At 42.5% G+C, this 25,724-nt stretch overlaps 1 protein-coding gene across 1 annotated transcript in view; it reads left to right on the forward strand.

Annotated features, from left to right (window-relative positions):
- The window catches only part of PPP1R16B (protein phosphatase 1 regulatory subunit 16B), a 143,336-nt gene extending 117,612 nt beyond the window's left edge, over positions 1-25,724 (forward strand). The window contains exons 5-11 of the mRNA XM_027867217.1: positions 5,023-5,126; positions 6,959-7,083; positions 14,579-14,704; positions 16,477-16,552; positions 17,717-17,846; positions 17,953-18,121; positions 22,571-25,724. Coding sequence (XP_027723018.1) covers positions 5,023-5,126; positions 6,959-7,083; positions 14,579-14,704; positions 16,477-16,552; positions 17,717-17,846; positions 17,953-18,121; positions 22,571-23,158 — 1,318 coding nt within the window. The 3' untranslated portion in view covers positions 23,159-25,724. The remainder of the gene's footprint in view (positions 1-5,022; positions 5,127-6,958; positions 7,084-14,578; positions 14,705-16,476; positions 16,553-17,716; positions 17,847-17,952; positions 18,122-22,570) is intronic.

Here is a 25,724-nt window from a genome sequence, read left to right on the forward strand (position 1 = left end):
AATATACTATGCATAAGCTAATGAATATGAACTTCACCTGTGAGCCAGGCAAACCTTGCATATGCAGTTATTGTTTTGGGACCTCTTCTGAAGAGTTTGGTGTCAAACCCTTTTGGAGGTTCATCCACTGAAAGGCTTGTGTTATGTTCTGAAACAGACAAAAAAGAAAGAGCCCCAGATTTGGAGACCTGTTTTTGAGTTCCAGCTACCATCTGTGTGACCTTGAGCAAGTCACTTCCCTCCCTTGGCTGTCAGTTTCCTCAACTGTTAAATGAGAGAGCTAATAAGTCCTTGCTGCTGAAGCTGTGAATTAGCTCAGTCGTTCTGGGAAACAATTTGGACTTAAGCAAGAAAAGTTGCTAAGCTGTTCATACCCTGGGATCCAGCAATCCCAGTGTTGGATTTCTGCTTCAAGGACATCATGACAGAACTAAATCTCATATGTGTGAAAATGTTCACAGCAATATTATTTGCAATAAGAAAAAGCTGCAAACAACCTATGTGCTCAGCTATTGGAGAATGGCTGACCGAACTATGGTAGATAAATGCAATTGAATATTACTGCACCATAAGGAATGATGACAATGAAGAATTCAAAGAAACATGGAGAAACATGTATGAACTGATGTAGAATGAAGTAAGCAGGACCACAAGAATAATATACCCGATGACTAAAATCATAGGAATGTAGATGGCATCAAGAAGCAACAAAATTTAGGTTGAATATGAGGTCCAGTGTTGATAACAAATTACTGAAGTTAAAACAATGTCCTTCCTTTCTGTTGTCAAATAGCAAATTGCAGAAATGAGTGATGTGGTTGGTCAGTCAAAATCACTTTATTAGGCAGTTTTGTTTAGCTTTTTATAGGAAGCTATGGGACAGGTTTTTTTTTTTTAAATTGGGAAGTGACTGTAAGCTCTTTGAGGGCAGGAATTGTCTTTTACCTCTTTTTGCATCTCCAGCACTTAACACAGTGCCTGGCACATAGTAGGCTCTTAATACATGTTATTGATTGACCAATGTATCAAAATAAAATGGATCAATACAAATTGTATCAAATGAGGGAGTTAGAATTGATGACTTCCAAGGTCCTTTTCAGATCTAAAATCTTATTTTCCTATGAAACTCTAAACTCTAAACAGCAGAATACTGAGCTTTTGGCAGCTTGTGTGTCCCAACATTTGTGACTCATCCTCCTCACCCCCTGTTATTTTTCCTAAGACAAACTTGTGGGATTATTGGAAGTGGATGTTCCACCAGCACTGGAGTGATTTAGAGTGGTTATCCCAGAAAAGTCTTGTAGTCATTATGCAGAGATTTAAGTTTCATAATCACAATCAGCAGCTTGGTGAAAAGCATTGCTACTAGTATTACAGAACTGTACTATTATATCTTGGTACTCACATGTTTATCTCATCGGAGGAGAGACAGTATGGTGTAACAGAAAAAGTAAGTGGGGGGAGTGGTTTGGACTTGGAGTAAGGATACCTAATTTCCCTCCCTAGTCTGGGAGCTTACTAGTTCCACAACCATGATCAAGTCACTTCATTCTCTATGATGCAGGTTTTTCATTTGTAAAATAGACATAATAATACAATACTTGTACTGGCTAACTCACAGGGCTTGTCAGTAAAAGTGCTTTGTAAATTTTAAAGTACTTTTGGAAATGTGAGTTATCTTAGATAATGACACTGTACCTTGTTTGTGGAAGAAAGTGTCTCTTGGATAACCCCTATTTGACGTTTATAATTGTCCAAGGCGAGGTCACTCAAGTCTTGTCACTACAGGTAAAAGAATACAATAAAAATACAGTCCGTGACACATAATCTTGCTAGCAGTATCAGAAGAAGCAAGGAAGTACTTTCTCCTAAGTATCTTCAGATGATTTTGGACCCTCCCAGGAAGAATGATACTCTATTTTTAGATTTAAGTATGCAGATTTTGTGAGCAAAGTGTTATTTAAACTACCCTTGGATGCCCAGAAACTGCCCAGGAACTGTCCATGGTAGACTGTTTTCTTTCCTCTTGCCAATGCCTTGGATTCCTTAGGATGCAGTTGGAGTAACACCATCTGAACACTTTCTCCAAGGATTAATCTTCAAAAATGTACACAAATGCAAGAGATTATGGTGGAGATGGTGACGTGTCTTATACGTGCTCAATTATTTACATGTTGTCTCCTCCACTGGAGTGTATGCTCTTTGAGACCAGGGCCTATTTTTGCCTATTTTCTTATCCCCAGAGTTTAGCATAATATCTATCACATAGTAAATACAATAAAAATTCTTATTGGTTGGTTGGTATATTTTTATCCTTATGTTACTTGAAGGGTTAATGATTTCTTTTATGTGAATGCTTTCTCTATTCAATCAATCAATCAACAAGCCTTGATTAAGTGCATACTACATACCAGATACTATGATAGGCACTGGGGATGCAAATAAAAAAAAAAAAGAAACAATCCTATTTTCAAGGAACTTATGTTATAATGGAGGATGCAACTTTTCTTCAAACCTTGATATTCTTCATGAATTGCTATAATTGAAAAAATTAATCTCTTGGTAGCTAATCTTATGGTGATATTCTATGAAAGTAACTGTATTTTTTCTAATGGCTGGTGCATCACCCACTACCAGACCCATACTTAAAACTTGTCTAGCTCCATAGGCCTTTCCAGAACTTGGACTCTACTGGTAGGGCCTTTAAGAACCCTAGTCCCTAATTCTTACTTACAACATCACTAATGTGAAAATATGTTTAATAGGAATGTATATGTATAGCCTATATCAGATTGTGCGCCATCTTGGGGAGGGTGGTGGGGAGGAAGGGGGAGAAAAATTTTAAACTCAAAAGCATATGGAAGTGATTGTTGACAAATCAAAATAAACTAATAAAAAAAAGAAAAAAAAGAACCCTAGTCCCCTTCATGTCAAAATGAGGCATCAAAGGAGAATGGGCGTAGTGGAAGATCTCCATGTTACAGACTGAAAAATGACACTGAATCTGTCAGGGCTGAAAGAAATAGTGTCCAAGATGGGCACATGATGTGAACTCCATGCTGTTTTTTTTTAACCAGAAGATATTTGGAAGTACTAATTTGAGAAGGTACTCACAGTCAATTGAGAAGTTGAATCTAGAATCCAAAGCTTTTATAAGGGATGTGGAGAAACAGTCAGAACTTGACCTCATGTCCTTTGGAGCTGCAACTCTGTGCTTCAGCTTGGCCAGCATGCAGAATCCCGATGCCAGAAGGACACTGTCAGCCCAGAGAACCATAACTCTTGAGTTGCTACAGGCACTTAACATCAGGATGAGCAAAAAATGGGGCAGATGTCACATAGACAAGAGGATGATGAATGGTTCCAGCATACACCTGGGCAGGGCGGATCTGTTCTCACATGCACCTGTCACAAGGCCTGAATGGATCTGGACATGTGTGTGTGTGTGTGTGTGTGTGTGTGTGCGCGCACGTGCACGTATCTGTGTGGAGGGGCTGTGGCTGCTTGCAAATCAGCTGTTGAACCTGATCTATCCATTCAAGTGGCGTCATCTGTGCTGCCAGATTAACCTTTCTCAAACATCACTTTTTCAGAATAAGCTTTATTGATGCCTTTTGTTTTACTGCGCTATCATTTTCTGTATAGATCCTGTCCCCTTTCCACTCCTTTGTAACAAAGAAAAACAATTAAGCAAGAGCAGTGATCTAACAATGGGTGCCATGTTCTGCTCTGCCCAGGGGAGGGAGGCATGTTTCCTTGTCTCTTCTCCAAAGCCATTATTGATTTTTTAATTACTCAGAATTCAGCTTTCTTTGGGTGATCTTTTCATTTACATTGTAGCAGTTCTTGCGTATTTTGTCAACCATCCTTTGACCAAGATTCTTTGGTGGTTATCTCATGCATACAAGATTGAGAGTTGGGAGTGGCCTTAGATATTATCTAGTATGATCCTCTCATTTTTAGGTGAGGTAACAGGCCCAGAGAAAGGAGATACTTTGCTTAATGTCACACAAGGAGCCAAGCAGAAGAGCTGGGATTTGGCTTTAGGTCTTCTGACTCCACATTTAATGTTTATTCTGCCTTACCACATTTTGGTCCAAATTCTTTAGCTCTTCCAACCTGACAACATCACACCTCTTCAACCTTATCTACTACTGTTCCCCACCATTGCAATCAGGCAATCTATTTCTTCCATAGCCTAGTTGGACATTGGTGCCATAACTAGGGCATGGAGAGTAAGGATTTGTCTCAGAACACTAAAACTTAGAGGACACCAATTGTGCCATCCCTGAATATATTTCCTCCCTCAGGAACCCAAGCCACTTCCCACTTTTCCTGAGCAAGATGGAAATCTGATGATGTTCCAAAAAGTGCTTCCTTCACACAGCCCATGTAATCACATCCCCTTTGAACTGTCACGCCCCCAGCTAACGCTGCTGTACCCCTAACCTTGAACTTAAACGCAAAAGTTCTTAGTTACTTATAATCATAAGTACAGAGAAGTTTCACTGAGGAGTGGTAGGCTGGAGGGTGGCCTGCCTAGGGGAGGTGTTGGAGACAATTAAACTATTGGTCTGCATGCATTTAATGGAATAAAGGAAGAATCTAGTGGAGAGCTTGATCCTTACCCATTTATATGGGTGCTAGTAACCAAATCTATGAGATGTTAGAGTCACTAGGCCTAGTCAAGCATTGTAAAAATCATCTCAGAGATGTATAAAGATCTAAGAATAATGATAACCTTTAAAGAGGATGCCTTAGCTTCATCTTGGCTGTGGTGAGACTCTCAATCAGTCATAGCCATTTCCCAGGGAAGGAGAAAGGCTAGAGGGGAGAAAGCTGTCTACCATAGAGAGTTCCTGAACGGCCTTCTGATAGCTTTTAAATGGTCCACTCTTGTAGAATCTGCTTCCCCGAATCTGAAGTGGGGTGGAGGAAAATGAAGCAGAGGCATATTTAAAGGGAAGACTGAGCCTTTCCTCCCCAACATGTGGTCCTCATATGAAACTTTCTTTTTTACAGTGGGGCAGATTTGCTTGCAGTCAACTCAGATGGAAATATGCCCTATGACCTCTGTGAAGATGAACCAACCCTCGATGTGATTGAGACTTGCATGGCATATCAGGGTGAGGAATAGGAAGATGATGAACTTTTTCTCAGCTCCCTTGTGTGTATTGGGGTAGGGGGTACAGGGTGGAGAGAAATGTGTGTAAAATGGCAGTAAGACTAGAAAGCATTGATCTCAAGGCCTGAAGGAAGAGAGACAGAAAGAGAGAGGGAGAGAGACAGAGTCTACTTCTGATTGTGACTGTTACTATATTTGTGTCCATGCCTCTGTGTGTGTGTGTGTACACACACACACACACACATATGTATAAAGAGATTCCTTAAGATGAAAAATAGTATTTATATATCAAGAATTATAAACCAAATTGATGAAGATCATAGAACTAGGAATCTTGTATTCTAATCCCACTTGGCTCTTTCAATGACACTGTAGGACTAAGTTTTCTAAGTGTCTGTTTCCTCATATGTAAAGGAAGGATAACAATCTCTGTGCTATCTCCTTCTCAGGGCTGTTGTCAGGCTAGGAGATTGATAAAAGGTGTGAAAATACTATGAAAAGTGAGCTCAAGGCATTGTTAGCTTAGATATTCACAAATTAGTGTTCATAATATCAGTGACAAGAAAAGAGTCTAGACTGTTGGGGTTTCTTACTTGTTCTCCTACTAGGTTGATCTGGTTTAGGAATCAAATGACATAGCCAGGATGTACCTGATTTACTCTTTAAAAAAATTTTTAACCAACTGCAAATATGGTAAACCTGGCCACAGAAAAATAAAACAGCAAAAGAGAATTATGCATAAGATTGTAAATCTATATTACACGTAAGTTGCTTTTCTTTTCGTGTCTATTGTTAGTTTCAATGTGTTCTTTTCAAAGCTAACCTGCTTATCTGTGTTTCCTACTGACCTTCCTTGTGTTCTCTTCTATGCATTTTAAATGCTTAAATGCTCTTTTTGTTATTTTCTTCTTTCTTTTCATTTTGGTAACCCTATTGTTAGCCCTTTGTTCCCCTCTAAATCCCCATGCCCAATTGAAAGAAAGAAAAAAAAAACTTGTGTCAAACATGGGTGAAGAAGCAAAATAGGTCCTTATATTGATCATATCCAAAAATATATGTCTCGCTCTGCTGAGTTCATCACCCCTCTGACAGGAGATGGGCAGCATTCATCATTACTGATCCTCTGGCATCATGGTTGGTCATTGAATCAATCAAAGTCCTTAAGAATTTCTGAATTGTTCATTTTTATAATGTTGTAATTATATAAATTGCTCTCCTGTTTCTGCTCACTTCATTCTGCAAAATTTCATCCAAGTTTTTTCCAAGTTTCTCTGAAATTGTCTCTCTCATTTTTAACAGTGAAAAATAGTCCATTACATTCATATTCCATAGTTGGTTCAGTCATTCCCCACTTGATGTATACCCATTAATTTCTAGTTCTTTGCCACCACAAGAAGATCAGCTACAAATATTATTATATATATGGGTCTTCTCTCTCTCTCTCTCTCTGTCTCTGTCTCTCTCTCTCTTTCTGTCTCTCCCTCTCTCCCTCTCTCTCTCTCTCTGTCTCTCTCTGTCTCTCTCTGTCTCTCTCTGTCTCTCTCTGTCTCTGTCGACCTAGTAGTGGTATCACTGAGTCAAAAGGCATAGACAGCTTAGTGACTTTTGGGGTATAGTTCTGAATTGCTTTCCAGAACGGCAAGACCTATTTATAGCTCCACCAACATCGAATTAGTGTACCTGTGCCCCTCTAACCCCTCCAACAATTGTCCTTTTGTCCTTTTCCTTTCTTGTCTTTTTTTTTTTTTTTTTTTTTTTTTTTTACCAATCTGATGGGTGTGCGGTAGAATCGGGAACATTTCTTTAATATGTGTTGCTGGTCTGCTCTCTCAGGCATCACCCAAGAGAAGATCAACGAGATGCGGGCTGCTCCTGAACAACAGATGATCGCCGACATCCGCTGCATGATTGCAGCAGGTCAGGACCTAGACTGGACTGACGCTCAAGGAGCCACCCTGGTGAGCAGATCTGTCTCAGCCCAAGCTGGAGCCCCAGCCGTCTCCTCTAGCGGTGATCCTGGCCTCGGGCCCTCAGGATCCTGAAAACCACAGCCGCACCAGGCCTGATGGCTGGTGCTGGGCCGTGCATAACAGCAGCATTTCATGATGTGAAATGAACCCTGCACAGATACAGAGCATTTTACAAGCCCTGCCGCCAGCAGGGAGGCCAAGAACAATCTTAGGCTGTGTGACTTTGGGTTACACTATGGATTCATGAAATGCTACATCTGGAAGGGGTGTCTGAGATTTTCTAGTCTAGTTTCCTCATGTTATTGATAAGGGGAGCTGGGGCCCAGAGAGGGGATGTAACATAACTGAAGTCACACAGCTAATTAATTAGTGGCAAAGCTGCATCTAGACCCAAGGCATTCTGACTCCTGCAATAGCTTTCATTCCACAATAGCATCCTGCTTCTCATTGAACTATGCTTCAGTTTCCTTATGGGTCTGAATGAGAATCTCAACATGGGGATGAGCCTTGGTAAGGTCATGCCCTCTCCTTGTGCATCAGTCTCCTCATCTGTAAGATGAGAGGGTTGGATTCTCTTCCAGTTAGAAATCCTATGATTATCCTCCTTTCCTTCACAAGGATAAGATAAGATGATTGAAATGAAAGTACTTTGAAAGGTCTGATGCCCAAGCAGGGAGGCTGTTGGCACTGTGGGGCAGTCTCTGCCCACATAAGAGAATTACCAGTCACACTGGGCTTTGTACTGTTTGCTGGCGTTTGAGTGTGTAGAAGCCCTTTTTCTTTGAGCTCACAGGGAATGCCAGCCCAAACCGCCACAGCATCTCCTCCCACAGTGTGAACTATTCAGTCAGCTATCCTGGCTCATCTCAGCAACCATGAAAGCATGAAGCTGTTGGGTGAGAGACATGCTGAATCAACAAACAACAAATACTTATTAAACATTCTTATGTGTGAGATGCTAAGCTGGGTCCTAAATGAATGAATGAATGAAAAGAGCATTTATTAAGTGCTTACTATGCCCCAAGTACTGTGCTTTGTCCTTTGGATGCAAATAGAAATTTGAGACAGCCCCTCCTCTGAAAGGGCTCATACTAACTGGGGGAGACGATACAAGAGGGTTCAGATGCAGAGTGGGATGAAAAGGGCCAAGAGTCCTTGAGTGTCTAGCAACACTGTGAATGGCAAGGTCCAGGAGTCCTTAGGATATGTCAGCAGGTCAGATGGCAATGCTCAGCAGTCTGGAGGGAATAGAAGCAAAACAGAGAATGAGGACTCGATGACAAGGCAGATGGTAAGGCTTGGAGATCCTCCATCTGACTGAAAGGATTGTAGTTATCCAAATGGTGTGAGCAGCCATGTGTGCTCCACAGGTTGGAGCCTTGCCTGCCACCATTCAGAAGGGGTGAGTGGGCCTCAGGTTCTGGGTGGAAAAGGGATTCTGGGATCCCTTTCACAGGTATGGGAGGGGGAGGGGGTCAGTGTCCAACCAAAAAGGGGAATGGGGCATTGACAGGAGAGAAGAGTACCCCATGGCACTTTCTCTACCAGGTTCTCCAACAGGTTAATGGGCTAGAGGATAGGGAAACCCCTCCACCACCATCACTGCTGACAGGGTAAGGATACAAAGATAGATATAGCACAAGCTCTGTCCTTAAGACACTTATAGTTTATTGGGGGAGGTGGGAGGAGAAACATGTGTCAAAATAGTTCATATTTCAATATTAAAAAACTCTGTGATTTATCAATGACACAAGGGTGAATTCCTCCTGGCCTTAGTAGAGAGCTCCATGAGTTTCTATTGGCCAAACATTCAGCCTAGTCAACCTAGTGATGAACTCTCTATGTTTAGCAAGGTTGTTATTCAGATGACAGACATATAATCTGTTGCTAGGCTCACCACTGAAAGCTTTATGGCCTTGGTAGAATTTTCCAGAACATGTGTTCTACTGGCAGATCCTTAACTAGCTGCAACTGTGCCAGTGGAAAATACATTTGGGGGAAGGCAGGTGTGGCAATGATAAAGACCTGCAAGTGCAGTTGTATTTGGAGAGGAGTAGACCTTCCTCCAGAAAGACCTGCCGTTGCTCCAGAGTTACAGAAGGTGGACCCAGGAGAAGGGCACCATAACATAAGACCCTGCAGTGGTAACCCAGGGCTGGTTGTCCCATGCATTGCCACAATTCAGAGAAAGCTATTAGAAATGGCAATCCTTCAGGGAGAAAATATATCTCCCCTCCAACGCAGATGTTGGCACCCTGAAACAAAGTTCCATTTGCTCCATACTAGCTGGCCTTTGAGATCCCAGGGTCTTCACAAGGGAGCTTTATAGGAGGACTATGATATAATTGTATTACAATGATATCTCTTCCCAGTGAAGGAATGGCAAAGACCCTGCCTTACATTCCTCTGGGCAGCCTGGCTCACCTTCCTGCTCAATCCAGCCCACATCTCTTCTTAACTCTAGCTCTGAGCAGAGACAACAACAGAAGCCTTCATTCATTGCTTCTAGTACCTACTGCTCCATTACACAGTCTGGAATCTGATTCTTGCTACCCTCCCCCCTGCACCTTTTCTTGTCTCCTAGTATCTGGCTCTGATTCCCAGTGATGAGTCACTTTGTTCTGGCTCTGACCTCTGCCATCTGGCCATTCATTGTCTGCAACCCTGACATCCTATTCTTGGGTTTCAATTCCAATGACCTGGTTCCTCTACTCCTGGGGCCTGAGAATTTTATTCTTGACTTTCATTGGGGTCTATGGTCCCCATTCACTAATATCTTGAGGCCCAGTGTTGTCTCACCATACCACCTCTTCCTGGTATGTGTTTATGTCTGCTGAAGAATTAGGATCATAGGATTTGAAGTTAGAAGATTGAGCTAATATAGTGTAATTTTACATATAAGGAAACTGAGGAGTGAATTCCCAAGGTTACATAAGGATTAAGTGGCAGAGCTGGGATTTGAACCCAGGTTCTCTGATTCCAAATTCAGTGGCCTTTCCCATTCATCATGTTACCTCCTGGCCAGCTCCTTGGAGCATTTCCTACTTGTTCATCAATCCATCCCTTTTCCAAATTCTCAAACTCCATACCCAGTCTGCGCCCCTTGAATCCATTTCTGACTATGCCCTTTGGCCTGGTTCAAACCTCAGCTATGGGACCTGGCCTCCCTTCCTGGACCTCATGGTCCAGCCCACTTCCTGACTTGCCTGACTTGTATTATATACACTCTACATTCTCGATGATCTTCATAGCTAAGTGGGTCCCTTCCCCAGACTGAACCTTGATGTCTGCCAACTTCACTGGCTTACCTTAGCCCCAATCCCCTTTCCATACCCTTGTGTCTTAGTTAAGGTCCCAACATTGATTATCGTAGACCCTGCCATAGTCTGAAACCTGGTGTTGGCCCCAGATCAAGTATTCTTATGGCATTTTGTTGTTTATCCTTTGTTTTCAAAGAGGACCAATGACATCAAGGGGTTATTCTTGACTTGCACATGAATTGGATTCCAGTGAGGCAGAGTTGTATACTTGTCAGCTTATTCTCCCTGAGTCATCTGAGGTCTAATGGCAAAACAAAAGTCAAGACGACTGGTGATGTCCTGGGATGCAGTGGATGACTTTGGCATTTTTGATGCTTGACCAGGATCTAAGTGTTCCACAGTACCTGTTTTATCTGCTTTCAGGGGAAGTCTTCACATGTGTTGGTATTGGTATTTGTGGTATTGGAATTTTATTAGCATGTTCAGTGGGACTTGGTTCTAGAATCAGCTAATTTAGCTCATAGATGATTTCTTTCAAAGGAAAAGAGGACTTTAGCTCACCTTGTGGCAGGATCCACTGTGCACTCAATGGCCCATAGTCTTTGACACTCTGGCTTGATTTTCAGCTTTCTGAGCCAGGACCCTTTCTAACAAGGGCATGCAAACTCCACCCTTCTCCACAGATTTACACATTTCATTCTCCTCCATCTAATGTAGCCTCTCTGTAGTACAAGTTCATGCATGGATATTCAGATTCCAAAAGGCTAAATGTGTGATAAACAATGTCTGTTACATGTGGGCTTCTGAGAATGATAGTGACTGGAATTTCTATAGCACTTTTCATGTATATCTCATTTCATCATCATAACAACCCTATGAGGCATGTGCTATTGTTATTCCCATTCTGTAGAAGAGGAAACTGAGACTCCAAGAAATTGTGTGTTGCCAAGGGTTACACAGCTATTAAGTATCTAAGCCAGAATTTGAACCCAGGCCTTCCTGACACTTAAGTCCAATGCTCTATCACTGTGCCATAGTGCCCCTGTACTCACATTATTGAGATCCCTGAAATTCATATTCATAGAATCAAATAATCCCAGTGGGATATTAGAAGGCATCTATTCCAATCCCTCTTTATCATCCCCAATAAGCAGTCATCTGCCTAAAGACCTCCAGTGTTGGAGGCCTTATATCCACCTTTTAGATAGTTAACTCCATATTAAAAATTCCCACCCCCAAACCCCCATTCCTGTCTGAAGTCAGGAAGAGTGGCTAGCTCACTAGAAATTACATGGTGTCAAGGATGGGGTATGGGTTATGGAAAGAGTTTAGCACCATTCATTAGAGATGCCTAGTATTAGTTCAGTCCATGGGACACAGATTATAGGGATGATTATAAAAGCCAAGTCATCAGTGTTCCATACAAGTGATATAGGTAAGACTGTCAGGAGAGTACATGGTTCAGAGAGGTCAGCATTTAAGGGTAGGAACACTGTGAATGAGAACCAAGTGTGTGTTGTCAAGAGAAGGATCAGGAAGAGACTAGGACCCTAGACAGCTCTTGCTGGGCTCTCTTTCAGCCCTGACAATGGGCTTTTTACCAAACCACAAGTTTTTTTTTCTTTGATGTTTTTAGCATTATTTTTGAGAGACAGTGTGGCATAGTGGCTCGAGGGCTGGCCTTGGAATCAGGAAGACTTGGGTTCAAATATGGCTTATGACAGAAGTTAGAAGTTATTTTCTAACCACAGCTGGACCCATAATGGCTGTGTGACCTGCAAATCATTTAACCACTTAGAGTGTTAGGTAACTCTCTAAGGCTCTCTAAGTTGTAGAATAATTACTCATTTACATTGGCATAAAGAGTTTCCTTGCTTCCAGCATAGGGCAGCCCCTTATGTTGGTGAAATCATCGATTCAGACTAAAAAAATTGTTTTATTTTACTGATATTGAATTCATGAGAGAAGCTGTTTCATTATCATTGGCATCATGCCAAGCTTATCCTTATTAGATGCCTATTATGTGCAAGGCACTGTGATGCTAGAAATACAAAGATAGGCTGTCAATCTCGTCATCTCTGATGGCCTTCATTTTCATTCCATTTTAGCCATATCCCAGGACAGCTATATCTTCTACCTCATCATCCCTCAGATCTTGGTCTCAGAGGACACAACTAGAAACAGTGGATGAAGTTAAAGAGAGGCAGATTTATGCTGATATAATGAAAAACTTGTGACCTATTAGAGCTAAGTGGAATGAACTGTTTCATATGGTGCTAAGTTCCCCATCACTATAAATCTTCAAGAGAATTTGAAGGTCACTTGTTGGATGTTGTAAAGGGAATGCCTACTTAGGTCCTGATTGGAGTAGGTAACCTCTGAGGTCCCTTTCAACTCTGAGATACTGTGATCTGCAATTTTGAGCTGAGCTCCAGGTCTCTCTGAGAACAGCATCCTTACCTTCTATTTCTTTTACTCGTCCACACTACCAAGCTGTTTCTTTATCCTTTTCATGAGACCTGTTTCTTCTCACATGCCTACCTACCAAATCTAGACCTCATGCTGAGTCATCTTAAAGTGCTTTTCTTTATTGTTATAGTTCAGTCATGCCCAACTCTTCATGACCCTGCTTGGGGTTTTCTTGGCAAAGGTACTGGAGTGATTTGCCATTTCCTTCTCTAGCTCATTTTATAGATGAGAAAACTGAGGCACTCCGGGATAAGTGACTTGCCCAGGGTCACATGGCTAGTAAGTGTCTGAGCCTGGATTTAAACTCAGGAACATGAGTCTTCCTGATTCCAGGCCTGGCACTCTATCCACTGTACCACCTAGCTGACCTCACACTTACTTAGATGACTGTAAAGTCCAATTCAACAAGCATTTATTAAGTGCCTACTTATGAGAGAGAGGTAATATAGTATAGTCAATGAAGCACTGACCTTAAAGCCAAGAAGACCTAGATTCAAATCCTGCCTCTGACATTACTGGCTGTTTGACACTGGACAAATCACCTAACCTATCAGTGGTTCATGAACCTCTCTAAGACTATGAGTTGCTGAGGTGCCAACCAGCATTGTTAGAGGGAGTTTCCTCACTTGGGAGTTCCCTGTGCCTATGAAATCACAGGTTCCATCCCTATATTTTTGTGTTAGGCCCTTGGGATACAAAGATAATAATAACAAAAGATAATAATGAAAAACTCCTCCAAGTCCCTGCCTTGGAGGAGTTTGTAACAGATACATGACACAGATAGCGACAAGATTAGAAACAGAGACTAAGTAGGAGGCATTCACAATAGTCCAGACAAGAGGTAATTGGAACCTAAACTGGGCTGATAGCCCCATATTGGTGGAGAGATATTGAGAGAGAAATGGCAAGACTGGCAACTGATTAGATATAGAGAAAAGCAGGAGAGAAGGAGAATGAAGAGTCAAGGATGATGCCAAGGTTGTAACTAGAAGGATGGTGGTTCCTTCAACAGCAATAGGAAAGGTTGGTGGAGAGGTGGGTTTTTGAGGAAAGATAATGGATGTTGAGTTTGAGGTGCTACTGGGACATCCAAGTGGAGCTGTCCAGCAGGGAGTTGGTGTTATGGAACTGAGGATCAAAGAAGAGATTAAGAACACACACACACACACACACACACACACGCATGCGCACGTGGAAGCAATTTGCATAATTAATAATAATTGAATCCATGAGAGCTAGATCATCAGGAGAGATGACGGAGACAGAGAATAGTACAGGGCTCTAGACAAAGTTTTGGGGACGGCCAAGGTCAGGGAATGGAAACTGATAATGATTCAGTAAAGAATACTAAGGAGAATTTGGAAAATTAGGAAAAGAACCAAGGGAGAGTAATATCATGGATTTCAAGGGAAGAGAGTATCCATCAGGAAGAGGGAGTTTTCAACAATGTCTAAAGCAGCAGAGAGGTCAAGAAGTTCCTTTCTAATTTTTCTCTGATTGCTGAAGTCAGGGACCATTTCATAAATATCTCATATCACTGATTGCCGAACATGAGATTTGATAAATAAAAATCAAATTGTAAAAATTTACTAATTACCTATTGTGTGCTAGGAATGCAGTTGGTGCTCAAAAGCATGTTGACTTAATTCACCTTTTAAATGTGATGCCAGAGCACAGAACAGAGTGCCTTATTTTGTGTTCCTTAAAGTGTTTCAAGACTCAAAAATCCATAAATTTCTCTTCTTCTCCCTTAGCTGCACATTGCTGGGGCCAATGGATTCCTTCATGCAGCTGAGCTTCTTCTTGACCAGGGAGTACGAGTGGATGTCAAGGACTGGGATGGCTGGGAGCCTCTCCATGCAGCTGCCTTCTGGGGCCAGGTACATCCTTCAACCCTCTTGGCTGCCTGGTGGGAGTGGGTGGCACCTCATGGCAGAACTTTGGGTATCAGGGGTTTGCAAGGTTTTCCTGCCTGGAGTTGATGCCCATGGACTCCCAGACCTCTAGTAGTAAACAGCATGTATGACATATACCAAACATAATTGGCAGACTGACTTCTCCAAACATATCCCATACCCCTCAGTGGCAATAAAGATCTGTAGGGCAACCTTCTCATTCCCACCCCCCATCCTGCATCCCCAAAATATGGTGACTCCTTCCCTGGTTACAGCCTTTTTCTCACTCTGGAGTTAGCACTCAGCATTTAATAGAGTAATAGTTCTCACACTCTTTGGTCTCAGGAGCCCTTTGCACTCTGAAAAATCATTGAAGCCTCCCCTGTCCCCAGCTTTTGTTTTTGTGGGTTGTATCTATTGATATTTACTATATTAAAAATTAAAACATCTTAGTATTATTATGAAAATAGCTTTGACTTCAAGAATACCCTGAAGGACATATTTATCACATTAAGGAATCTTATTATGTATTACTATGAAGATATGAAAATAGTTTTGGCTGCAAGGATGCACTGAAAGAGTCTCAGAGAGCCCCATGGGCCCCCAGATCACACTTTCAGAACTGTTGTTCTAGAAGAACAGGGTCCAGAATAGTGTAGTAGAAAGAGCACTGGACTCAGAAGACCTGGGTTCAAATTCTGAGTCTATTACTTATTATCTGTGGGACTAGATAAATAATTTTACCTCTCTGGGCCTCAGTTTCTTCAAATGTAAAATGAAGATATTGAATTAAATTGAGGTGGCATAGTATAGTTGATAGAGCACTGGACTTGGAGTCAGAAAGACCAAATCCTTCCTCAGACCTTTACTAGCTGTGTGACCCTGCACAAGATACTTAACTTCCTTGTGCCTCAGTTTCCTCATCTGTAAAATAAGAAGGCTGGACTTGATGGTCTCTAAGTTCCCTTCTAGCTCTAAGTCTATATAGTTCCATGAAATTATCTCTAGTTTTTAGGACCCTTTTGCCTCTAGATTTTATGAATCTGGGCATCCTACTTTTAGAAAGATGCCAACCCCAGCTGTAACAGAACAAATTCTGTTCTAGATCCTAATAGGCCCTCTATCTGCATCTGTTCCACTGAAGCTCCTTGGGGTCATCTAGGAAGTAACTATAAATCCCTAGAGTACCTGCCTTTCTTTGTTGGACTTTGGCTAGAATGGATCTGGTTACAAATAGTATAATAGAATTTAGAGCTGGAAGGTAACTTACAGAGGACCTAGTCCAGCCTCCTCTAGGCCCAGAGAACAATGACTTGACTTATGTTTACACAGGTAGCAATTAGAGCCAGAATTTGAGCCCAAGTCCTCTGACTCCAGAAATAAGTCTTTCTACTACAAGAGGGCCATCTTGGCTAGCTAAGGGTGGGTGGCAGTTTAGGGAGAATTTGAAGGTTTACATAAAGAATGACCACCCTAGGCCCCACCCCCTACCTCTGACACTATCTGTCCTGGTACCTGAAATTCTGCTATTAGTTTATTCCTTTGAATTAAGCCGTGTGCCTTCCTTGAATGCTTGTTTAAAATGCATGTATCCCCAGGCAGAAAAGGGAGATAAGATGTTTTCTTGAGGGGGACAAGTTCTGGTCACAGTGTCATTGTAAAGCCACCCTGGATCCCAGGTGCCCAGGATTTTGCCCCGTGGCCCTTGGTCAAGCTCCTTGGAATTTGATGTCAATGGCTTTGTCTCGTTGTTTCAGATGCAGATGGCGGAGCTGCTGGTGTCCCATGGAGCCAGTCTCAGTGCTCGGACATCCATGGATGAGATGCCAATAGGTCAGATTTTCTAGCTCTTCTCTTTCTTTCATTCTGCAATCATGTGGGCTCTTCCCCCCCCTCCTTTAAACACTGTCAGTTCTGGAGGGTGCTGGTTTACTCCTTCCTCTCTGTATCCTAGTAACAATAAAACTGAAATCATAGGATTTGGAACCAGAAGGGACCTTAAGGATTATTTAGTTCAATTCCCTCATTTTATAGATGAAGAACCAGGAAAGGCTAAGAAACTTAGGTCACACAAGTAACTTTTTTGGGATTTGAACTCAGGCTTTTCTGACTCCACAACTAATGTTCTTTCCATTATATCAAACTACCTCTAAAACAATGATAGCTGGCATTTCTATATCATTTATGATTTACAAAACCCTTTATATCTAAAGGAGGGAGGGAAAGAAAGAAAACAAACAAAACATAACACAATTTATCTATATGATCTCATTTCATAACAACAACTTATGAGGTTGGTATTATAAATATATAAAGAAGCTATGTGAGTTGCATAGGGTCACACAGCTAGGGTGGTAGAGTTAAGATTTGAATCAAGATCTTACGCCTCTAAATCCAAGGTTCTTTCAATGCTACCTCCTTGCTTCTGGCTATTTATTGCCTTGGTCCTTTGCCTCCTATCACCACACACCTTTTAGACTGGGTTCTTTTTCGTCCCAAGAAATGAGACTAGCCTTCTTCCTTTTGTGCTGGTCAGTCATTTTTCAGTTGTGTCTGACTCTTTGTGGATCCATTTGGGGTTTTCTTGGCAAAGATACTGAAGTGGTTTGCCATTTCCTTCTCCAGCTCATTTTACAGATGAGGGAACTGAGGCAAACAGGATTACGTGACTTGCCCAGGGTCACACAGCTATGAAGTGTCCGAGGCCTGCTTTAAACTTAGGAAGAAGTCTTTCTGACTCCAGGCCCAGTGCTACCTATCTGCTGTGGCCCCTTTCCTTTGTAACCCCTAACAAAGCTGCCAGGATGCCAGGCCTTTCCCTGCCTGTCTCTTTCCCTGAGAAGGTCAGGCTCCTTGTGTAGGAATTGATTCTGACTTTGTGCTGGGTTGTCTGCCTCACTGCTGTCACACCTTCCTTTCATCTGGGCAAATGGTCCTCAGCCCCCTGAAGCCCATCCCTTGTGCCCAACCTGACTCTCCCTGGTTTTTCTGCTTTAGACCTATGTGAGGAGGAGGAGTTCAAGGTGTTGCTGTTGGAGCTGAAGCACAAACATGATGTGATCATGAAGTCCCAGCTGAGGCACAAGTCTTCACTGAGTCGGCGCACATCCAGCGCAGGGAGTCGGGGGTGAGTAGGGCCCTGATTGGGCACAGCCAAGGCGGTCTATGGGGGTCCGTACCCATCATCCTGCCCCCCAGCATCTGAGGGTCAGAGACGTTCTCTCTCTCCTCAGGAAGGTGGTAAGAAGGGCAAGCCTGTCAGACAGGACCAACTTGTACCGGAAGGAGTATGAGGAGGAAGCCATCGTGTGGCAGCAGAGGGCCTCAGCAGAGGAGCAGAGAAACTCCATCTACAACGGGGAAGTCAGAGAGACCCGTTCTGATCAGGAGAACAAGGACCCGGTAAGGAGAACTGTCCTGGAGGCTTCAGGTTAGATGGGACCCTCACCCAGGGCAGAGATTCCCTCTAGTTCTATTCCTAATTGTTGTTTTTAACACTTCCAGTTGTGGGGAGCTTATTACCTCATGAAAACAATACCACGGTTAGAGGGTTAGATTGTATTCTATTGAGAGAAAAATCTAACTCCTTGTTAACTTCCACCCAATGGTCCTGGTTCTTTCCCCTGTAGAAGAACTACTCAGAACAACCTGAATTCCTTTTCATCAGTTCACTGCTCCCATGGTTTCTTTTCTAATTTTCTTTCAAAAGCTAATTGGTGTGGCTAAGAGATAGAAAGTAAGAGTTAAATGATGAAAGATGAAGAGTGAAGGATGGAGGGTGAAAATAGAAGATGAGGGTGAGAGTGAGGGATGGAGAATCAGGGTGAGAAGTGGATGATGGATAAGGATGACTAGCGAGGAATGGAAGGTGAGAGTGAGGGACAGAAAGAAGATAAAAAAGAGAATAAAGGGGTAAGGTCATGAAGATTAAAGAGGAAAGAACAGGGCAAAGTATAGAGAATTAGGGTTCTAGAAGGTAAGGGGGGAGGGGGAATACGGAAAGTCAGAATGAGAGAGGGAGAGTAATAGGGATAAATGAATGAATGAATAAGAAACCATTTATTAAGCACTTACTGAGTCAAGTACTAGGGATACAAATTGAAAAGGGAGACAATCCCTCCTGTACTCACGGACCTTACAGCTTAACAGGGGTAAATGACACATAACATATATAGAGCAGTGGTGGCTAGGTGAGGGTATTTTGGTCTGGGAAGACAAAAGGGATGGTGAGTAGGGATGCCATAGGGATTCAATTGACATACCCTTCCCAGAAGTTATAGAAATACTGATTTGACTATTATTCCCAGAATAAGTGGTAAAAAGTTGTGAGAGGCAGGGTATGTGGGCATGATGGCATGTCTAGAACATGGCCTGGGTGTTGCATGGTCAAGGGTCAAGAGATAGCTGTATATAGTGTTCTATGAAAAACAAATGGAGGGTAAAAATGAGAATGTGGGCCTAGACTTGAGGCTGATGAAGGCCTGGTTTGAGCTGTTTAATAGGCATGTATCAGCCTATGGTAAAATTGAAGGCATTTGAGATAGGCAGTGTAGAATAATGACTGCTTGTCTCAGATGGAAGATGGATTCCTTCCTACGCTGATTTCAGTGATCATCAGCTCCAGGATTTTGTTGGAGGAATTGGGAAGGGTGTAGGGGACAGGGAGTCTTCACAAGGCATATGGTCATTCAGGGAGTCTGCATAGGTAGGATAATATAAACCTGTAAAAACTAAGCATTGAGAAAGGAAATATGTCTCCTGGCTTTGGTTAGCCTGGTTAGTTTGGTAGGACACAGACCTACACAGCAATGTGGAAGAAAGGTATGCAAATGCAGGAGGATAGTGCCCCCTGCTGTCTGCCCTACAATATGGCTTCACTAGGTACCAGGCTATTCTTTTTCCTCTTTTTAATCCATATGCTCTTCCCAAATTGATTTGTCCATGCAGCACTTTGGGTCTTGAAATACAAGGTGTCCTAAAAGTCTTGGTACCATTTAAGCTTGTTAAAGCTTAAATGGCACCAAGACATTTGGGATATCCTATATATCAATGGAAAACAAATGTTTGTCTGTGGAGATTGAGGATAGGGAACGCTTCTGAGATAAAAAAAAAAGGCTTCAGAGAATTTTGGACCAAAATAAGGGAAATTAAGGCCATTTTTCTTTGGTGAGGGAGGAAGCAAAATGTAATAAGCATTTTTGGTATACCTAATTTCATATTTAATATCCTAGGAGGGAAAATATTGCTAGCATTGAAAATTTTCTTATAGAAATCCTAGTTCTCTCATTAGTTCTGTCTCACTGAGGTTGGGTGGAATAATACAGTTTGGAAAATGCTGCTATTTGTTGTTTCTGAAAGAGATATGTGTTAACCAGTTTTTAATTTTTTATCATGGAACATCTGAGATTTCATTGGCCTGGGTACTTCCTCTGTCAATGTTAATGGCAATGTCTCCATATCCATGTGTTCCCATGACCCTTCTTTAGAAGATCCACCCTTGGACTAAACATTTTCAAATTGAATCTTTTTTTTCCCCTTTGGATTCAACCTGTGATTTCATTGACATAGGGGATTCCCCCAGAGGAATGGACTCTTACCAATGCACATCAGCACTTCTATCTGCAATCTATGGTCCTAGAGAGTTGCCTGGGGCACTAAGAGGTTAAGTGAGTTGCACTAAGTCACACAAGCTAAGTGTGTCAGAGGAGACTTAAACCCAAGATTTCTGTCTTTCTGGCTTTCTACCTCCTATGCCAGGTCAAATCACATTTGACAAAAATGAGTAAGGTTGGGGCAGCTAGGTGGCACAGTAGATAGAGCTCTGGCCTTGAAGTCAAGAGGACCTGAGTTCAAATCTGGCCTCAGACACATGACACTTACTAGCTGTGTGACCCTGGGCAAGTCACTTAACCCCGATTACCTCACAAAAAAAAGAAAAAGAAAAAGAAATGAGTAAGGTCATAAGATCATAAATTTAGAGCTAGAAGAGACCTTAAGGATCATCTAATCCAAGGTTCCCAAAGTATGGTCTGAGGATTCCTGAGGATCCCCAAGAGCCTTTCAAGTAGTCCTTGAGGTCAAAATTATTTTCATTATAGTACTAAGAGTGTGTTAAGATAATCCTCTCTTTTCCAACTACTTATCTGTGTGAGGCTAGATTTTCTTCATATACTTCAATCAAAATAACATATCACAACCAATTGAATACAGAAGCATATTTAAGAATCCAGTTGTCTTCTAATAAGTCAGACATTAAAGAGATTTACAAAATATGAAAAACAATGCACCTTTTGTCACTAAACTTTTTTGTTTTGGAAAATTTGTTATTTTTCATGAAAATATTTATGTTAACTTGCAATGGGGTTATTTTTAAATGAATTAATATTTATAAATATATACATTTGCACTTCTAATATGGTAAGTATTGATAGCTATAGCCCACATAAATAAAAGTTATTTTTGAGAGTGTAAGCATTCCTGAAACCAAAAAAAGTTGAAAATGTTAACCCCTTAATAGTACTCCTAGTACAACCCCTTAATATTACAGATGAAGAAACTGAGCCAGAGAGATTATGTGATGTGTACAACGTCACACGCTGGCAAAGCGGCAAAGTTGGAATCTGAGCCCAGGTCCTCCACTATCCAATGCCCATTCCACTAACCCACATGAGGAGTCTATTTCAGCCTGACCATCTGGCATTTCTTATTATTTGTCAGTTTGTTCCAAGGTAACATTAGAGGAATTAACTGATTTCAACTAAATTTTAAATAAAACAAGAGGGTTTAATCACAAAATTTGTGAGCTGGGGGGAATTTCTTAGATCATCTGGTTCAATCCCTCATCTTATTGGTGAGGAAATTGAGGCCCAAACAAATCAAGTGATTTGCTTAAAGTCATAGCATTAGTATGTCAGGAAGTTAGGATTCAGACCCAGCTCTCTGGAATTCTGCTTTAATATTCTTTCCACTTCACCAGCCCACAGTTTTAAAATTGATTTGTAGTTCAATTGCTGCCTTGAAACAAAATGACAATTGATAGTTTTTGAATGGGCAGGTCTTCTATCATTTTAATGAATTTTCAGTAGTTTCCATAATATTTGGTCTTCAGGTAGAAGTGACCAGATAAATAGCCCTGAGTGAGATCTGTAGTTCTCTTAATTGATTCAGGACCACTTGCTTTATAAAGAACTTGTGATTGGACAGTCTGACATGGGGAAAGCACAGCATGCTAGAAGTCAAAGGACCTGGGTGCAAAATCTCGGCACTGCCATTTACTCTCTGTGACAGCTTCAGCAAATCACTTCCTCTGGGCCTCTGTTTCCTCTTCTTTAAGACAATGGAGCTGGACTAGAGGAGTTCTGAGGGGCCTTCTAGCACCAGGTCCTGTGATGAATCAATTTACAAAGTGAAGAGTCCTTCTCTAAAGCACAGAATTGTCTCCTAATTTGGCTGTTTATTAAATTTGCTTTTGAATTGACTAAAACCTGAGGTGGTCACAGAGTTGGGCAATCACTCAGAACCTAAAGAACCACCTGGACTCTGTTCCCTGGGGAGTTTTGTGATTAGAGAGTTTTCCTACAGATATCCATGGGTTTGGAGAGCCCTATGCTGAGCCTCTCTGACTTAAAGGGAAGCAAAGATCTTCTGATAGCCCTGTCTTACTTTTAGATGTCAATCCCCATCATTTAACACAGTGCTTTGCATATCATAAGGACTTAATAAATTCTTTCATTAATTTATTCATTCATTCACTGTATGGCGGGAGCAATGGTAGAGTTAAAATCCCATTTTGTTCAAAGTCCTTTCAGAGTTGGATGATACTAATTGGTAACTTTCCTCCCTTGTTCACAGAACACTATACTGGAAAAGCCCTTGCTTCTTTCTGAATTTATGACCAAGAGCACATTGGGGAACACAGACCTGCCCATGCAGAATGGCCTCCGGGGTCCAGTCAGCCCTTACCCATACTCATTGTCTAATGGGGACATGTCCATCCAGAATGGACTCCGGTCTCCAGCTACCACCCACCAATACTCTCTTGCCAATGGTGACATCTGGAAGGTGCATGAAGTCCCGGACTACACCCTGAGTGCATCTCTTCCCTATGGTAGCCCCGGCCTTCATGACATGCCACAGCCCTGGAATGTGTACAAGGAGCCCAGCCACCAGACGCTGTCAGAGCTGAAGCGGCAGAGGGCAGCTGCCAAGCTCCTCAGCCACCCCTTTCTAAACCCCCACCTAGGTGGTGGGGTGACTGGGGTGGGTGAGGGCAGCAGTGAGAGCAAGACCCCCCTGATTGGAACGAGAACTTCTCCTTACAGTGCCAATGGGACTTCTGTATATTACACAGTAGCCAGTGGGGACCCTCCTCTGCTAAAGTTCAAGGCCCCAATGGAGGAGATGGAGGAGAAAGTTCGAGGCTGTTGCCGAATTTCTTAGACCTGCTGCAGCCATGCCCCTGGACTCAGGAAGGAGAAGGACCTGGTCATGGCCAAGGCATGGAGCATTCCTGAGCCTGGCCTGGTGCGAGTACCTGAGGGGCAGCCATGTGGGATGGAGAGTAGATAAAATGAGGCCAATTCTCATTTTCAGAGAGGAAGATTTTTCCAGAGTTGTCCTAAATCCTGGTGTCACTCTGAACTGCCCACCCCTGAGAGCTTACCTTGTACTATACTTATCACCATTCTGAATGAAGAATACCAGTTATTAGCCTCATGCAAGTGACTACCAGATATCTGAAATGTGATGTGAGGAATCCTGCTCTGCTCTTGTGAAGTACTTGCCAGCCCTAGTGTTCAAACTCCTACATGCCTCGCACATGCATATGTGTACACACACACACATCACTTGTGGCCCCATTTGTGCCAAAGACCAAGGTGGATGGCTGTAAATAGGAAGGTGCATGTCCAGCTTGGCCCTGAGAATGTAGCTGTTCACTTGCTTAAGTGAGTAACCGGTGTTGACACAGGCTGTGTGTGGGACAGCAGCAGAATGTCTGTGGTGTGAGGTGCTTTCCAAACCACTGCTCAAGACCCATGGCTGGAGTGAGGTCCAACTCCAGACTTTGGCAAGGCCCCAGCCATGGCTAACTCTGTGGTTATGTTCAGCAGGGGTGGCTGAGGGTATTTATGCCTCTTGGGGTCTCCCTAGAAATATCCCTTCATAGAATCAAAGCAAGAACCCTGAGTCATCTTGAAGTTGGAGGCTAACAGCGCCTGATCCAGCACCACACACATAGTAGACACTCAGTGTTTGTTGAGTAAATAGATGAATGACCAGTTTCATAGTCCCGATCAGTGTCTACTGGCACCAGGGGCTCTTTTCCGTGTATTGTTCCAAGGGAGGTGAGAATCCTTGAGGGTGAGATGACAGAAATTGTCCAGAGAAGCTTCCCTGTCAATCCCACTAAGATAATGCTTTCCTCTGCAGGATGTGGTCCCCAGGAGAGTTCAGTGTCAGAGATAACAAATCAAGTTGCTCCAATCTCATTTGATTTTTAAAACTTCACATAGAATTTTGCCAGTTATCTCCACAAAGTCAATGTTTTAAAAGGAAAAAAATCTTTCAAGACTACTAAAAGTCAAGGGGGAAATCACATTTGTCTGCAGTCAAGGAGATTCTCATATTGGCTCCTGTCTGCCAAGGGCTGCATATGGTATTTAGAAAAGGCCCAATTGTGTAAGGGAAAGATCTCTGAATTTTCTCTTTGAGCACCTGAGTTCCATTTATGGCTCTACTGCTTACTAGCTGTGCAAACTTGGGCAGGTCAGTTAAGTTCTCTGGACCTGGTTCTTCATTTATAAAATGAGTGAGATGACTAACTGATCTCTAAGATTCCCTCTAGCTCATGACACTTGGATCTCATGAAACCCAGAGACCAACCAGTTTTTGGTTACTGAGTTATCTGCCTCTCAACACTCCAGCCTAGGGAAATAGGAGCTTGTATTGCCAATTTATGAAAACACCACTGTAGGAGTGAAATTTAGCTTAAAGCACATAACTAATCCCTGTAGTGTTTAAAATGGACAAGTGCTAATGTCCCCGGCCCTTCAGGTGCTGGTAACAAAAGTAGGGTCCCAGGTTGGGGTAAGTAGTCAATGTAAGATTCTGAAATGCTTTCACTGCCTCCCAAGCACATCCAGCTTTATTTTTGTGCCTATGTCTTGTGGGTACAGAGCTTCCTTTCTGGCCAAGTGCAGGCACAGGATATGGAGGGTGACGGGGCTTCACCTCAAGGCATAGACAGTCACTGGTGTGCACTGATGGAGCCCCTGTCAGGACTGGTAATGCTCCTCCCAGCAGAAAGCATTCGGTTCCCATTGAAGGTGACAGGAGGTGGGCAGGAGGCAAGCACAGTGCATATGACTGACAAGGCCGTTTATTCAGTGGCGAAGCATGCAGGAAGGCAGTTATAGGACTGGAGTTTCTGGCCTGCCTGGGCTTCACAAGCAGAGGGAAATCACTCCAACATCATTTCCACAATCCATCCAGACCAGGATTCTTTCTCTGATAGGAGCCATCAAGGGTCAATTGCTCCCAGAGAACTCAAATTTTCAGCTTAGCCCATTATGACTACCATCATGAATTTATTTGCTCCTGGAGGGGGGAGCTGTATATTCAGCCTCAATCACCTCTTGGAGGTAGGGGAACAATGAATTTCACATATTTCCTAAGCAGGACAAGTTTTTCATTTGTCCTAAAACTACCTCTTTTCAGCTCCATGGAGATGCCCGAGTTCTAGTTTCCAGGGTTTGGGGAACAAGGGCATGTTTATCCCTTTCTACCTCCCCCTTTCTATAAGTTAGAGTGATCCAAAGGTGGAATTGGCTGCCCCAGGAGGTGGTAGGGTTCTCATTACTGGAGGTGTTGAAGCAAAAGTCACAGAACAACTTGTTGGCAATGTTATACAGTGGAAGCCTCCTTAGCTACAGGCCCTCTGAAGTTCCTTCCAGCTTTGAGGTTCCATAATTTCCTGAGTCAGTGAATAAACTTCTCTGTAAGCTGA

This window comes from Vombatus ursinus, unplaced genomic scaffold, assembly GCF_900497805.2.
Source record: "Vombatus ursinus unplaced genomic scaffold, bare-nosed wombat genome assembly UNPS02014785.1, whole genome shotgun sequence".
NCBI classification, from domain to species: domain Eukaryota; kingdom Metazoa; phylum Chordata; class Mammalia; order Diprotodontia; family Vombatidae; genus Vombatus; species Vombatus ursinus.